At 41.0% G+C, this 15,477-nt stretch overlaps 1 protein-coding gene across 1 annotated transcript; it reads left to right on the top strand.

The window, feature by feature from the left end:
* Positions 1 to 373: 373 nt before the first annotated feature.
* On the top strand, positions 374 to 15,405 carry LOC311015820 (uncharacterized protein; the record flags this gene model as incomplete). Its single annotated transcript, XM_084013262.1, has 18 exons — positions 374 to 719; positions 1,529 to 1,672; positions 2,858 to 3,520; positions 5,113 to 5,232; positions 6,322 to 6,441; positions 7,421 to 7,540; positions 7,919 to 8,038; positions 8,367 to 8,486; positions 8,852 to 8,971; positions 9,180 to 9,299; positions 9,797 to 9,916; positions 10,928 to 11,047; positions 11,189 to 11,314; positions 11,528 to 11,647; positions 11,901 to 12,026; positions 12,222 to 12,341; positions 14,165 to 14,266; positions 14,496 to 15,405. The coding sequence occupies 18 exons, from the start codon at positions 374 to 376 to the stop codon at positions 14,546 to 14,548; spliced, it is 2,880 nt and encodes a 959-aa protein (XP_083869388.1). The 3' UTR covers positions 14,549 to 15,405.
* Between the last annotated feature and the right edge of the window lie 72 nt (positions 15,406 to 15,477).

Genomic DNA, 15,477 nt, shown 5'->3' with positions numbered 1-15,477 from the left:
TTTTCTCAGCAGAACCTACTTCAAGTTTCCAAAGCAAAAGGTGAACGAATGCCGCCTGTTATATTATTGAATTATTATCACTGATCCATTTTTATGTTTTCTCTGGTTGAGGTGTATAGGCTACTTTTAATTTAGAACACAAATATATATATATATATATATATATATATATATATACGTTTTGTATAAAATGTCCAGGAGGAATGAATTAAAATAGTGCAGAATCCTCCTCCTCCTCCTCCTCGTCCTCCTCCTCCTCCTCCCTGGTGCCCTCCTTCCTTCCCCTCGCCCCCCACGCCGTAGGGCCAGAAACATAAATAGGCTACCGTCAGCTGTGGAAGTGGACCGAGGGCCATCCGGACCAGACAACAACATGACCTCATTACTGTGGGGACTGCTCGGTTTGGTTGGGGTCCTGGCATCCGGGACTCTGGGAACTTCCGCACAGTTGGGGTCTCGCGACCGGCAGATCCACGCAATTAGTCCTTCGATCGCGCGAGCCTCCTCGCGAGCCTCTCCACGCGTCCACCCGCGGTTTGAAGACATCACATCTTCCGAGCAAGCCTCTGATGAACTATCGAGTACTGAACGCTTCCAAGAGGTCCGGCTGGAGGTTTCCACCGGCCGGGGCTTCCAGCCGCGGCGGCAGGACGGCCGAGCAGGTGCCCGCGTCCACCTGGAGGGCCGGAGAGCTGACGGCGGAGGTGTGATCGCTGCTGGTACGTGTCCCATTTTATTTTATTTTATTCTGTTTTTATTTTTATTTGATTTTATTTTACCCGCGCTTCTCAAATCTGTCAAAACTTAATACACCCGAAATATACCTATTATTATTGCTACAGTAGCCTACTATAATTATTATTTTAAATGCATTATATTATAGACTAATAATACCTGTGTGATTGTGCGCGCGCAGTGAAGACTCAGTTTATGACCCTGATGTCATTCCTGTCTTTGAACAACACTTTAAGGTTCATATGTTTATTTATTTATTTATTATTATTATTATTATTATTATTATTATTATTATTATTATTATTATTATTATTATTATTATTATTTATAGGTCGGTACAATCAGTCATATTTCAATTAACAAATAAAGGAAATAATAATAAATAGAAAATAAACAAATAAGAATTGGTGATAAACATCTCAAATGATTGAATTGGCTTGTGTTTTTGAGAAGGAAATATTTGAGTTATGTTGTACAAAGGGGGCACAGAATCGACTGAAACAGCTTCAAGGTTTCAAATATAATGTTAATACATATGAGGCACAAAACTGGGCCAAGTGAAGAACTTTGTTATTCTCCACTGTCATTATTAAGATATCAATGTAGCAAATATGGCAGAATATTGTAAATGTAACAGCCCAGAAATCATGAAGTGCATCCTCTTTAACCCTTCTGTGATTCTCACGTTGAAAGGTTATAAGTTATTAATAGGGACGCGAGCCCACCATGTTACCTGAGTTCAACCAAACTAACTCCTGCTCTTATGCCTCCCTCTCTGCCTTTTCTTGCAAAGCTGGTGGCACTAATTCCAGGTTTTCTCGCTACCAGCCCTCCCATCACCAAACCCCACAGCTGCAACACAACGCTGCCCCGGCTGCATCCTGGCAGCCTGCTCAGGTCTCCAGGGAGTCTCCTGCACCCGTCAGAGCCGACACAGGTAAACCTGAGCCCACATCCCCAACTCCCAGTGGACAGATGTCCCAGTGGACAGTCTTTTATGTTACATTCTAAAGGGTCACTTTACATGCCTCCAAGATATCTCCCTCATAAAGTTGCTAAGATGAAAATAAACATGAATATCTTTCTGATACAGTCTAGAGGACAGCTATCTATAGGCCAACGTTTGATTACTGCAGTTACATTACAGTGTTATTTATTTAGCCTAGATGTTAGGGAATTATTTAAAGTTACTACAGATAACTTTTAATTGTATATGAAACAGTCTGTAATATATAACCTATATAAGCAAGCAAGACCATCATAGTAGAGTACACACCATAGTTATTCTTAAAGCCCGTCATCAGGTATGTTTCCCTGCAAAATCAGAAGAAACGATTCACAGCACGCAGGCTCACCAGAAAGCCCTTCAGCCGACACGGACAAACCCAAATCCGGCTTCACTGCCACCTTCGACCTGCAGTCAGAGCGCCGGTGGGAGGTGGGGGGTGGGGAGGGAGGTGGGGAGCTCTGGCACACGTCAGCAGCTGCTCCTCCTCCGGCCAAGAGCAAGGCTGCAGGCCGTATCGCTGGGCCTGCTGGAGGCTAGGGAGGCGCAGGAGAACCAGGACTGAGCGGGGCAGACTGTCAGTGTTCACTACCTCTCTAGTCCACAGGGACTTAAATCAGCACAACAATGGAAGATCCTCCTAGTAGTTTTAATGACTGCCATGTGATTTGATCGTGAATTCCCATCAGCTTCTATTCATCATAAGCTTAAACAGACATCCCCAAGACATTTTGGCTAAATATCTTAAAAAAACATAATTTCTGTCTCCCACACAACATTTTGGGATTCAGGGGTCTTAAAGAGATTCATAATGACTTGAGTGAGCATTGACTTATTTGTTTTTGGATGGAATACAGTATCTAAAAGTGAGATGTTGTCTGTTATGATATTCTAGTATGTATCTCTGTTCTCCTAAATGTGTAGCCCTCAAATATTATGAGCACTGTTAGCATATAAATATCAACAAGTGAATCAGCCAACCAGTCAGACTATATCTGTGTGCTTTTGTTTAGTTTACAGTACGTGGCACAGGGATGTGTAGGAATGTCTCTTCAATTCAAATACATTGGAAAACAGACTCCATCCATTCAAAACAACTTTCTTTTTTCTTTACAGCAACAAGATCTAACTGCAGAAATCGCCTTATAGACCTGGTCTTCATCATAGACAGCTCCCGAAGCGTTCGCCCTGCGGAGTTTGAAAAGGCCAAGGAGTTCCTGCAAGACATGGTGGACAACTTGGAGATCGGCTCAGACGCCACGCGAGTCGGCCTCGTCAATTATGCCAGCACGGTGCAGATTGAGTTTCTGCTGAAGACCTTTTTCACCAAGTCCGCCCTGAAGCAGGCCCTGGGCCGCGTCGAGCCCCTGGCATCGGGCACCATGACGGGCATGGCCATCAAGACCGCCATGGAGAAGGCTTTCACGGCGGAGGCGGGGGCCCGAGCTAGCTCCATGAACATTGCCAAAGTAGCCATCATCGTGACGGACGGGAGGCCCCAGGACAAGGTGGAGGATGTATCAGCCGTAGCTCGGGCGTCTGGGATCGAGATCTACGCGGTGGGAGTGGACAGAGCTGATATGGCGTCCCTCCGCCTCATGGCCAGCCAACCACACGAAGACCACGTCTTCTACGTGGAGACCTATGGTGTCATTGAGAAGCTTGCTTCCAAATTTAGGGAAACCTTGTGTGGTAAGGATGATGATGATAACGGGAGTGCGGATATTGATGATTACGGAGTAGACGTTAATGGAATAAATAATGAAAATGACCGGAAAGGTATGTCAGATCGGTCCTTTAACTTTCACCTGTGATCATATGGGCAGCACCATAGAGCGGCTCTCCATTCTAAAGTCCCTGGTCCTCTTCTTTAGTCTTAAAGGTAACCAGCCATTTACTGCCGCTTGTTCTGTTTGGATTACCTACAAAAAGCTTTTCACTAATTGTTGCCATGACAACATGTCCTGTAAGTCATGAACCAACCGTCTTAAAGGACCACTCTATCAACGTCTACAACCCTGAACACTTTAAAATGGTTGAAACCTGATATGATGCTGCCTGTACGTTTCACATGAAGCCCAATGCTGCTCTCGTGCTTCATAACTCCATTACCTGAAGGCGTGCTAAGCTTCCCAGGTCCACAATTTGGGCTTTTGCAATCAGTGCCAGAACATTAACGACCACTCATCCTGCACGGCAAAAACCAAAGTAGTTTGTGCAACATTTGACCAAAAATGATTTGAGCGCCAAATTTTACATTTTAGGAAATTTGTTATCTTTAAATATGCTTTTAAAGACAATAGACCTGTTTTAACAAATAGTTTGACATTTTGGGAAATACACGTATTTGCTTTCTTGCAGAGTTAGATGAGAAGAAAGATACCACTGTCAAATATGAAGCTGACTGTTAACTTAGCTTAGCACAACTACTGGACATATGGCTAAACACCTAGCTCCTTCAGAAGTTATTTCATTTGTTTATTATGTACAAAGAATGAACAATATTTAAAAACCACAAGTTATCACTAAATTCTGGCGTCGACTAATGATGTGTTGATATATTATCTGCTAAGAGTAATATTTCTATTAAATATAGTACAGCTATTCTCAACCACTGAGAATCCACCAGTGGGCCGGAGTCCAGTTAGCCACTTGGTTAGATTGAATCAATGATATTAATCCAACACAAAGCTGGTTATTTTTATATCTAAATTTGCCCAATAATTCACTTGAATAAAAAAAAAAGTAATTCAAACAAAGCATAATTTCCAGTTACATTTGAATATCACTAAGCCATCCACGACACATCAACAGGACCCCTCGAAACATCACAGTTATTTATCGAGGTCCGAAAGGAGCGCTGCATTTTTAGAGGCCATCCCTGGAAGTTAGCATCGCACTGCTTCCCTCGACAAAAAGCTAATGGAATGATTTTATATTGTAATGTTAAAATCTCTTAGCCAACCTCTGTGTTTCACTGCGACCAACGTCTGTCCATCCACAACAGTGACATCACTACCAAAGACATGCAACAATTACGGCAGAGTGTCGCCTTTAGTGGACATTGTGTTTGTATGGAATATTTTGTTGAACAATTAAGAAGGATAGTTAGTCTTCAATGCAAAAGCCAGCGTAACATCTGAAAGCAGGAAATTAGTCTTTCTTCCTTCACAAATCTCAGGATTTTACAAGAACTAAATGAATTGACTATAACATCACTATAGCTGAAGCACAGAGATCAGGCTAACTCATCTGCATGTGGCTATATAGAATTAGACAACTGCACTCACAACCTACTAACAGAAATGTAACACAATTTGATTGGCCTCATTAGGCGTAAGCCAATCAGACATGGGAGCGTCTCTTTTCAGGTTTGGATGCATGTGCTCAGGGACACAATTGCCAGCACATTTGTGTCAACAACGGCTACTCCTACGACTGCAAGTGTCGCAACGGCTATGTTTTGAACCTGGACAAGAGAACATGCTCACGTAAGAATCTTCATTTTTGTCTTAATGTGTCACAAAATCTCATTGTGCTTTTACTATCTTAAATCTACTGCCGAAAAAGGTTACTCTAAGTTCTTTTTTCAGTGATTCTTGCTTTAACATTGATTTGGGAATGATTGGGAAATCTTTATTCCAAGTTGAATTTTCTAACTTTTGAAAGAGCCTTGGAATTCTCAGTTCATACGCTTCAAAGCTGCTTTTGGACCTCGGTTAGTTCGACACGTTGTGCTGCAAACACACTGCATACCATCTCTTGTTACTAATGTTTTGGGTTGCCCCAAATAGATTACAGCAGACACTATTCAGCACAAATGATGTGAGCAGGACAATTATGAAGGCCTGGGCTGATGAGAGGCACACATTCTAGAAGTAAATGATGGCCACTTAAAAGAGGACATGTATATCCTCTCTGCAACTCACTGGCTTCAGGAATCGTGTTTAATGCCACCAACTGCCAACGATCAGTAATGCACTTTTTTATCCAAATTAAAGGAGTCATTTCATGCTCATTTCCACGTTCATACTTGTATGTTGGGTTTTCTACTAGAATATGTTTACATGCTTTAATGTCAAAAGCACTTCATATGTATCATACTGTCAGTCTGAATATACCTGTATTCTATTCTAGTCTATTTAAGCCCCCCTGCTCCAAAAAGCCAAGTCTGCTCTGATTGGCTTCAGAGAAAAATATGCTGCACCTTTGCAAAGGTAGTTCTCAAGCTGTGGCTGATATTCTAAAGAGTTTAGATGTGGCATAGGAAGGGCATTCAATTGTTGTTGTTTTGATTGGCAGGCACTCCAAATACCCCGATGTATGCACAAACACTGAAAAGTTGGCTTTTTTGTGATACCTCCCCTTTAAGCTGGATGCAGTTGTCTGGCTGGGAAGTCAAACTTTCTAAACTTCCGTTCCAGGCCACCTGCTATCTGATATACAGACTTGATTGTGTTGTTATGAGGACAGAGGTCTATGTAGTAATAGTTGGAGCCGATCTAAAATGTGATACATGTGTGAAATAGAACTGACTGAGTTAGACTTTGTTGGTTAACTGTGGAAGTGTTTCTTTTCAGGTTCAGATGCATGTGCCCAAGGACATGACTGCCAACATATCTGTGTCAGCAGTGACGACTCGTATGTCTGCAAATGTCGAATGGGATATGTTTTGAATGCAGACGAGAAAACCTGCTCACGTAAGAACCTAAATATTTGTAATCATTTGTTTTGTTTTTTGGCCACTTCCTGTGTTTTGCTTGACTGAATGTTTCTATGCATCATCCATATACTAAACATAAGAGCTGGCGAGGCTCTTTGTACGGCGGGCACCACTTTGCTCCACTGAACAGTAGATGGCCCATATTATGAAGTCCCACAACATGGACTTCATGTCAAATGTGGGAGTTTGTTTTTCTTTTCGGGTTTGGATTCATGTTCCCAGGGACATGACTGCCAACATATCTGTGTCAGCACTGATGAAACGTACAGATGCAAATGTCAAATATGTTTTGAATGCAGACCAGAAAACATGCTCATTTGAGCGCCTGGACCTTCCAGGTAGACTTGATTGTGTTTGTTTCTTGGCACAGATCGAGTCATCTTTCTTGATGGAGCTGCTCAGGCACTTTTTTGGACTGTTTCAAGTGTGAGGCAGTATATCTTGAATGTATATGATAGGAAACTTGCATTGGTGGACAGCGAATTGATGGCTCATAAAGGAGCTCATGCCTGCCTCCACACAGCTCTCAGCATGACGATGGCTAAGCTGGTGGCTAGCAGCTAACAGTTCTAACATTGCTGACAGAGTGGTTACCTGGCGGGTAACTGTGGGGAACTAGACTTCCCCGATGATGCGGGACAGTCGAAAGTGTTATCAGCTGTAAACGCCATATGAAAGCAGTGTATAACAGCGGCTATTAGCTAGCCAGCGGGACATGTAGCTGGGCTACGTAAATAAAGCACAGGAAGCTCAGATAACAAATACAAACAGAGGGAGAGCGACTTAATTCTCTGCTCAGGTAGACGTTATTCCAAGATATCTTTACATAGTAAGTAGTTGTTTGCTGCTGTATTAATACTCCAAATGTTCTGTAGCGACCCCTTAAATTGAAAGCTGTGATTTGCATGACTAATGTCATTCAATGCGCATGTTACGTCTGGAGTGTCTGTTTTCAGGTTCAACTACATGTGACCAGGCAAACGACTGTCAACATATTTGTGTTAACACTGACGATTCTTATATCTGCAAGTGTCCTTTGGGATATGTGTTGAACGCTGACCAGAAAACATGCTCACGTAAGCTCGTTTGTCCTTTTAGATGATTTAGAGTGTATATCTGCAAGTGTCAGATGGTTTGTAAAAACGGAGCAGAAAAGATACCTTATGAGATTTTACATGCATGTCTCAGAGAAGAGTTTCTGGCTTGTGACAAATCATTACTTTAGAGCTTGATTACATACAGAAACTACCAGGTCTTGCTGCTTGAAATGGGCACATTGCAATGTCGATGTCAGGACGTTCTTCATGCCTCTTGAGAGTAATATTAGTTTGTGCTTAGTCTTAGTAGCTCAGCTGTAATAACTCATGCATGCAGCCAGACTGAGGCTCAGTCCAGGCTCTCCTTGACTGATGTCATGATTTGTCAGATAGTTATGTGGTCCTGTCTCTTTTCAGGCTCTGATCCATGTGCCCATGGAAATGATTGCCAGCACATTTGTGAAAACAATGATGACTCATACATCTGCAAGTGTCAAGTGGGATATATGTTAAATGCTGACCAAAAAACGTGCACACGTAAGGACTTTATCATATGTTTAGGGTGCCATGCCATTGTTGTAAAACCCCCAAAAATGTTCCATTGAACCAAAAGCCCAGTTGCCCATTGCTCAAAGGCCCATTGCTACAAAAATACACCCTCTCCCTGTATAGAGTTTCTGGGTCTATTTGAACCATGATTGTTTCTTAAACCAAACCAATTCGTTTTGTTGTCTCAATCATTGTTATTTCTAATAATTAACCATGTGCTTCTGTTTGTTGCAGAGAGACTGTATTTTCAAAGCATTTTTTAATGCCGGCCTATTCTGATGGTCTATGTGTTAGCTGTGTAAGTGTCTCTTTTCAGGTTTGGATGCATGTGAGCAGGGACATGACTGCCAGCATAGTTGTGTCACAAATGGTGGTTCCTACCTTTGCGAGTGTCTTGAGGGATATGTGTTGAATGCAGACACGAAAACATGTTCACGTGAGAACCTGAATTTTACCTGTATATTTGATATGCATGTCAGGATTCTTGAAGAATCATTGTTTGCCGCTCAAAAGTTTAATTTGGGCATAACAGTAGGTGAAAGCAAGCACTGTGCTGTGCACACATATACTGTACATCAGCTCTTGTAGGTTGTTCTAAATGATTTGGAAGTTCAATTTAAATTTATTTTGAATTAGAGAGAAGTTGGGAGACTGATGATGGACCTACAGTTAAAACAGGTTTAAACTGTAAATTTGTTGGTGCCGCTTTAAAAAGCTCTGCAACAGACGAAGTCTTTTCTGGTTGCTGTAATTCAATTAATCAGCTACAAGTCAGTAACATGTGTGAGTGTCTCTTTTCAGGTTCAAATACATGTGTGCAGGGACATGATTGCCAACATATCTGCATCAGCAATGATGACTCGTACATCTGCAAATGTCAAGTGGGATATGTGTTGAATGCAGACCAGAAAACATGCTCACGTAAGAACTTGGACTTTTTGTCTTGACATGCATGTCCTTGTGCATTGTCTGTGCATGAATACATCGTTTTTGTTATTATTGCATATACTTGACTAAGATGGAAGGAGGTATGGAGCATTTGGCCATGGCCTTCATAATTCTTTCTAAATTAATTTTGGCCAATCATAAGTTTGCTTTGGATGGTAGCTGTGGAAGTGTCTCTTTTCAGGTTCGGATCCATGTATCCAGGGACATGAATGCCAACAAATTTGTGTGGAAAATGGCACTTCTTACTCTTGCATGTGTCGAGAGGGATATGTGTTGAACACAGACCAGAAAACATGCTCACGTAAGAACCTGCATTTTAATTGCATAGGCCTACTGTCTTTGACCTGCGTGTTCCTGTACAGTGTCAGGTGTCCCCCTTAATTCCATTATTAGATGTACTTTATGAAATACTGCAATAGCAATTCAATTGCTGTTGATACTACTCATCATTATGAATATAAGCAATGAGCATGGCTATTGTTAGTACTCACAGCTGTCTAGCTAGCAGCTTACGGAAGACACCTGTGATGGGCAAAGGGTGCATTGATTGCTGTCTGTTTTCAACAAATACAATATTGCCAACTGTAACTTTAATTATAATAATGTATTTCAAATGAGCAGCAAGTTGAGGTACCGAGGATGATGCAGACAGATATGTGGAGTACTAACTCATCGCTTAAATGTTGGAAATGCAATGGTTGAGTGGAATGTGTTGATTGCATACGAGCAGAACATTGTTGACCCGTTTTAAGCTCCACAACAGGCCATAGATTTAGCTGTGGAAGTGTCTCTTTTCAGGTTGGGATACATGCGCCCAAGGACATGAATGCCAGCATGTTTGTCTCAAAAATGGTGATTCTCACCTTTGCACATGTCACGACGGATATTTATTGAATGCAGATCAGAAAACATGCTCACGTAAGAACTTGAATTTGATCTATACATTTGATGTGCATTTTGTGGTGCTGTCTGTCTCAGGGTTCTTTTAAAATCCATTATTTTAGGTGCATGACTGAATACTGCAGAAGCCATTGTCTGAAGGATTAAACATCCATATGGGATTGGTGTTTGCATCAAACAACCACCCATTTTTTAGCTGGACTATTTATCTGCACTTTGTTGTGGATACAATGCATATCAGCTCATATAGATTGTTGTAAATAGATCATGATGGTTGGTAGTGGTAGTTAGAGTCTGGGGCTGATGAACATAGCCCTGATTAACATAGATTGTAAGAGCCACGGTGGCCCATTAGAAGCTCCAAAACGAGCAAAGTCATGCTCAGTTACAGGTCTCTTTTCATGTTTGGATGGATGTACCAACGGTGAATTAAAAATAACGAATTCGACCTATTGCATGTGTCTGAAAGGAACATGTCATGTTCCCCCAAAACTATACCTTCTGGGGTATTGGTGTTTGTCAATACAGCCCTTAAGTGTCACTTGGAAAGCAAGAGCTGATGAAACAGATCAGCCGTTGTCTGATCTTGGACACAAAAATTCCCAGGTTCCATAGAAATATGTTTTAATGAAGTCAACATAGGGAGGAAGTCAACGTGGAAGGATGGGTTTAGACACAGGACCAGTGTTTGTTTCCCCTTAACTGAAATAGTTTCTGTGGTGGCAGCACATAGTTTTAGCACATTATGAGCTACCACCAAGAGGTTATGGTAATTTCACATATTTCTGTAAGATCACCTTAGGTATGGTTGATACAGCCACGATTTAAATCAATCGCAAGGGATTGATGGTCCAAAGCTTCACAAGTGCTCTTTGACGGAAGTTCCAAGTTTCTTTTCAACATTGGATAGGCTACCGTGCCAAGAGACATAACTACCAGGATATTTGTGTCTTAATAAGTAGGATGTCCAAACCCTGCTTGAATGATACCATGAGATATCATATCACATGTGGACATGTCTCTTTCCAGGTTCTGATCCATGTGCCCATGGACATGATTGCCAGCACATTTGTATAAACGTTGATGACTCTTACATCTGTGAATGTCAATTGGGATATGTTTTGAATCCAGACAAGAAAACATGCTCACGTAAGAACCTGGACCTTTCTTAAAGATATGATGTATCTCAGAGTCCATTATTATTGACCCATCGTAGGTTCTGTTACTTACTAAGGGCTCTTTTGATTGATGAAAATGGAGCCCATCAGATGTGGAAGTGTTTCTTTTCAGGTTCAGAATCAGATGCATGTGCCCATGGACATGACTGCCAACACATTTGTGTCAGCATTGATGACTCGTTTGTCTGCAAGTGTCAAATGGGATATGTGTTGAATGCAGACCAGAAATCATGCTCACGTAAGAACCTGGAGCTTTCTTAAAGATATGATGTTGTGTCTGTGGTACAGTGCAATACATTTCCCTAGAATTTCACCATGTCTTTATCTCACCTCTTGTAAGTTAGGTCGGACTGCTGCATTGTGGGAAATGGAGCACACCAATTTACTTAAGTCAACAGCTTCTCAACTGATGGTGTTGGGCTGCATCAGATGTGAAAGTGTTTCTTTTCAGGATCGGATGCGTGTACCCAGGGACATGATTGCCAGCAGATTTGTGTCAACAGCGATGACTCGTATATCTGCAAGTGTCGTGTGGGATATATATTGAATCCAGACCAGAAAACATGCTCACGTAAGTACCGGATTTATCTTAATATGCATATTTGTCTGTGGTGTGATCCAGCATCTTGGGTATTTCACAGAGCACCACATTTGGAGCTTCACCACAGCACAAAGAAGCCTGATATAGAGGTCATGGATGTTGAAATGTATTGGTCACACGGCTGAGGCATCTGTATCTATTGAAGGGAACTGTGTTCAAAAACTCACCAAGAAGCCAAGTGATTGTTTTCGATGTCTATGTCACTGAGATGTGAACCTTTCAGTTTCAGGTCTGGATCGCTGTGCCAGGGGACATGACTGCCAACACATTTGCATCAACAGTGGGAACTCTTACATCTGCAAGTGTCAAATGGGATACGTGTTGAACATGGACCAGAAAACATGCTCAAGTAAGAAACTTCTTCCTTTCAACTAGACGTCGGTGCTGTACCACAAGATGTTTCGAAGACTTCTTCAACAAGAGCTGCTGAATACACTAATACATATAAGGATTCCATGATTATTGAGTTAATGATAACTAAGAGTTGATTTCCCTTCAAATTACGTAGACCAAGTCCGTTAGACGTGGGATTGTCTCTTTCCAGGTTCAAATGCGTGTGCTCAAGGACATGACTGCCAGCAGATTTGCATCAACAACGGTGAATCGTACAACTGCAAGTGTCGAGTGGGATATGTGTTGAATGCAGACCAAAGAACATGCTCACGTAAGGCTCTTGTTTTTGTTTTTTTGGTCTGTGTATTGAAACCTTTTCAGAGATTTTGAAGCCACATTAATTTGTCACCAAAGCCTCTCATATCATTGCCTTGTAAGCTGTCTTGCACTTAGTGTTGAGCTCAAAGGTGTGGCACACCTGGACATGGTATGGCGTCCTCAAAGAACCTATGAGAAACCGAGCTTCAACAGCTGACCAGGAGCTCCTTTCATACTCTTTCCCTATAAAACTTGAAGAGGCTTTATCAAAGACAGGTTGGACCATGTGCTTGATTTGAGCTATTCTCAAACCATCGTAAACTATGCAAGAAGATCAGAGGTGAGAGTAAGATCTTTTCCAAATGCAATCTGTGTAGATTTACCAATAATCCACTATCCAATATACATTTTATATAATATCTTATTTCAGCCACGCTTTGCGCTCTTAAAAGGTCTATAGGCTTGACTAATTTTCCTTGCAAGCAAAGTGGTACTGAAATGTGTGTAGCCTTTGTGGAAGTTGCTGACTGTAAACAAGGACAAGGACACTGTGCAGTCATAGAGGAGATAGCAAACTGTTTGCTACTGTCTCACACCTTGGTCTCATGGCGGCATGCTTTCTGCCACTTCTGTTTCGGCATCCACCTTGCTAGTACCGGGTACATGGACAATCCAGACAGCTCCGGGTGCATGAGGGTGGTACTTCTTCCATTCTGAAGAGATCAATCTGGACCTTTGAATACGCTATTTTGATATTCTGGAATTTAGCTTGTATCTTAGAAGGTCAAATAGCTTAAAGGTTTAAATATTTGATTGGGAGCATTTCTATTGCCTCTCAACATGGCAACAGCTCACCTGGCGGCTCATAGCTAATATTAACAGCTAACATTTTTTTTTACCTAAAGGGGATGATGGGTGCTACACATCATGACAATGCCATCAGTTGGGACGGCATTATCAGCTGTAACCTCAGGGTGTACCTATGAAATAGAATGACATTTATTGATCCCAGAAGTATATAACCCTGTTCTTCAAACTACATTGCTGACAATTTGTGAATGCAGACTGTTCTATGTTGTCTATGCTCATACGTGTTCATTTCAGTGCACTGCTGCAGGCTGGAACTTGGTCAAGCCTATGGTGCTGATAGGGGCCTTATAAGGTTATAATGCATGAACATTGATCTTAATAGTTATTATATTGTTTCATGTCTGTCTTTTTGCTATAGCTATGGAGAAGTCTGCAGTTGACTCTGCCATTGTCCAACAACGATCAATACTTCTACCGATCCAGTCATAAACAGCACCGTTTATAGGAAATACAAGTGTGCTGCTGTTTAAGGATGAGAGACTGCAATGGAAGTTGAGAGTTTTGGTCCAATTAAAGGACCAAAGAAATGTGGTTGTAATTTATTTGCCTGTCGTCTTTTGTGATTGCACACATATATATTTTATGTATATGTGAGTGTATTGGTCAAACGATTATTAACATGTGTTCTCTTTAAAGATGTAATGCCTGACCTCAGTAAATTAACACCTCACAGTTGTGATTAATTAGTTGAAGTGATTCAATTTAATTTTTTTTTTTACATAATTTCCTAATCTCACTCACAGAAGACAAACCATGATTGTACCTGATTTTGCTATATTGTTCAATCAATATCCATTTAAAGCAACACGTAACTTTTATCTGATTCCCTCAACTTCAAAGTGTTCTGACGTTGAACATTGAAATATATAAATATAGATGGGCCATGTTGCCTTTTAAAAGCAGCCAAATTAAGTGTTACAAAGAGGCTACACATTAAGGCTCCGTATTTTTTCCCCAATCTTTCAGAGGAGATGAGAAGTGAAATAACTCAAGATGCCTGCATGTGTGAAGCCCAGCTTTTGTTCCAGAGAAAAGTACAGTCAACCATCCAGGAGCTGAGCAGAAAACATATCCTTTTGCTTGGGAAGCTTAAAACTATCTTTGATTTGTATTTTAAAAATGTGATTATGTGAGTGAAGCTTCTGCTTTGTGCCTCTAAAGGGCTGCTGCTACACATGTTTTGTCTTATTACTACGTGTAATGGGAATAAGCTGAATCTATAGTTGGAGTCTGTTGTGAGACGATGAACTGGTAACCATTACGACTACATGTTTAATTTCCTTGACAATGTCTTCACTTGATGAACTTTCAGACAAAATGAACCTTATTGAGGGCCGACAGCTGTATTGAGGGCAGCGATGAAGATTCAATCCAATGCCTTACATCCGTAATGTCACGTTGCAGTAAAAATGTTGTTAATGTTTCCTATTATAAACCTGCATATAAAGCTACATTTCCTCCTGTGAACCAGGTTGTAAGATAGTTAGGGAAGATGTATTATATAAAGAAAAAAAATGATAAACATTTCCTTTAATAATTCATGTTTTTGGTGGAAAAGGGTTACCACGTCCTTGTTATGTATTCACTGCTCCAGGAGCATTTCTTGCTCAGTGTTCTTGCCTCCATCCATAACCATAACATAATCTCTTATACAACAGGAGCATTGTTGTTGCAGTATTATTATGCAGACTAAAGTCCAATTGGCCCAATGGCATTGTTACATCACAGCGATTTGTTAAAATCCTTTTCTTTGATTACCTGAGATATTGGAACAGCTACATTTTGCAGAATGAATTGGTTATTATGTTTGATTGTAACAGAAAGGTTCAATTGTTTTATGGCGAGAAAGCAACGGGACCTTTAGGGTGCTTTTTGGATGGCACATGGCAAATGTTGGACCAAAGTCTCTGTTAGCAATCCGAGCAATTCTTTACTATTTTCAGTGCAATGTTTTTAAATAGTTTCATTTTATGTCAAGATCCACTCAAACTCTTTTTTATGCATCCAGTTAACACTGCTTCAGCTCACAGTAATGTCGTTATACAATACACACATGTACTGTATTTTCTACTTTGTCATGTGAAACACATTGAGAGGAGTATTTGTGGTGCAGGGATCTTTGTGTAAGCTGATACATGTATGTGCATATTATGGTGCTTTTGTGATAGAAAAGTACACGTGTATTTTCTATTGGGTGTATATTTGCACATGGAAAAATAAATATTCTGAAAGAATGGATGTTATATGTCTTGTGTTGTGTGCTTTTACGCTGAGTTACG

The sequence above is a fragment of the Eutrigla gurnardus genome (genome assembly GCF_963514095.1).
Source record: "Eutrigla gurnardus genome assembly, chromosome: 7".
NCBI lineage: Eukaryota > Metazoa > Chordata > Actinopteri > Perciformes > Triglidae > Eutrigla > Eutrigla gurnardus.
Note: the sequence above shows the minus strand (reverse complement) of the source record. Positions and strands in the feature narration are given on the sequence as shown.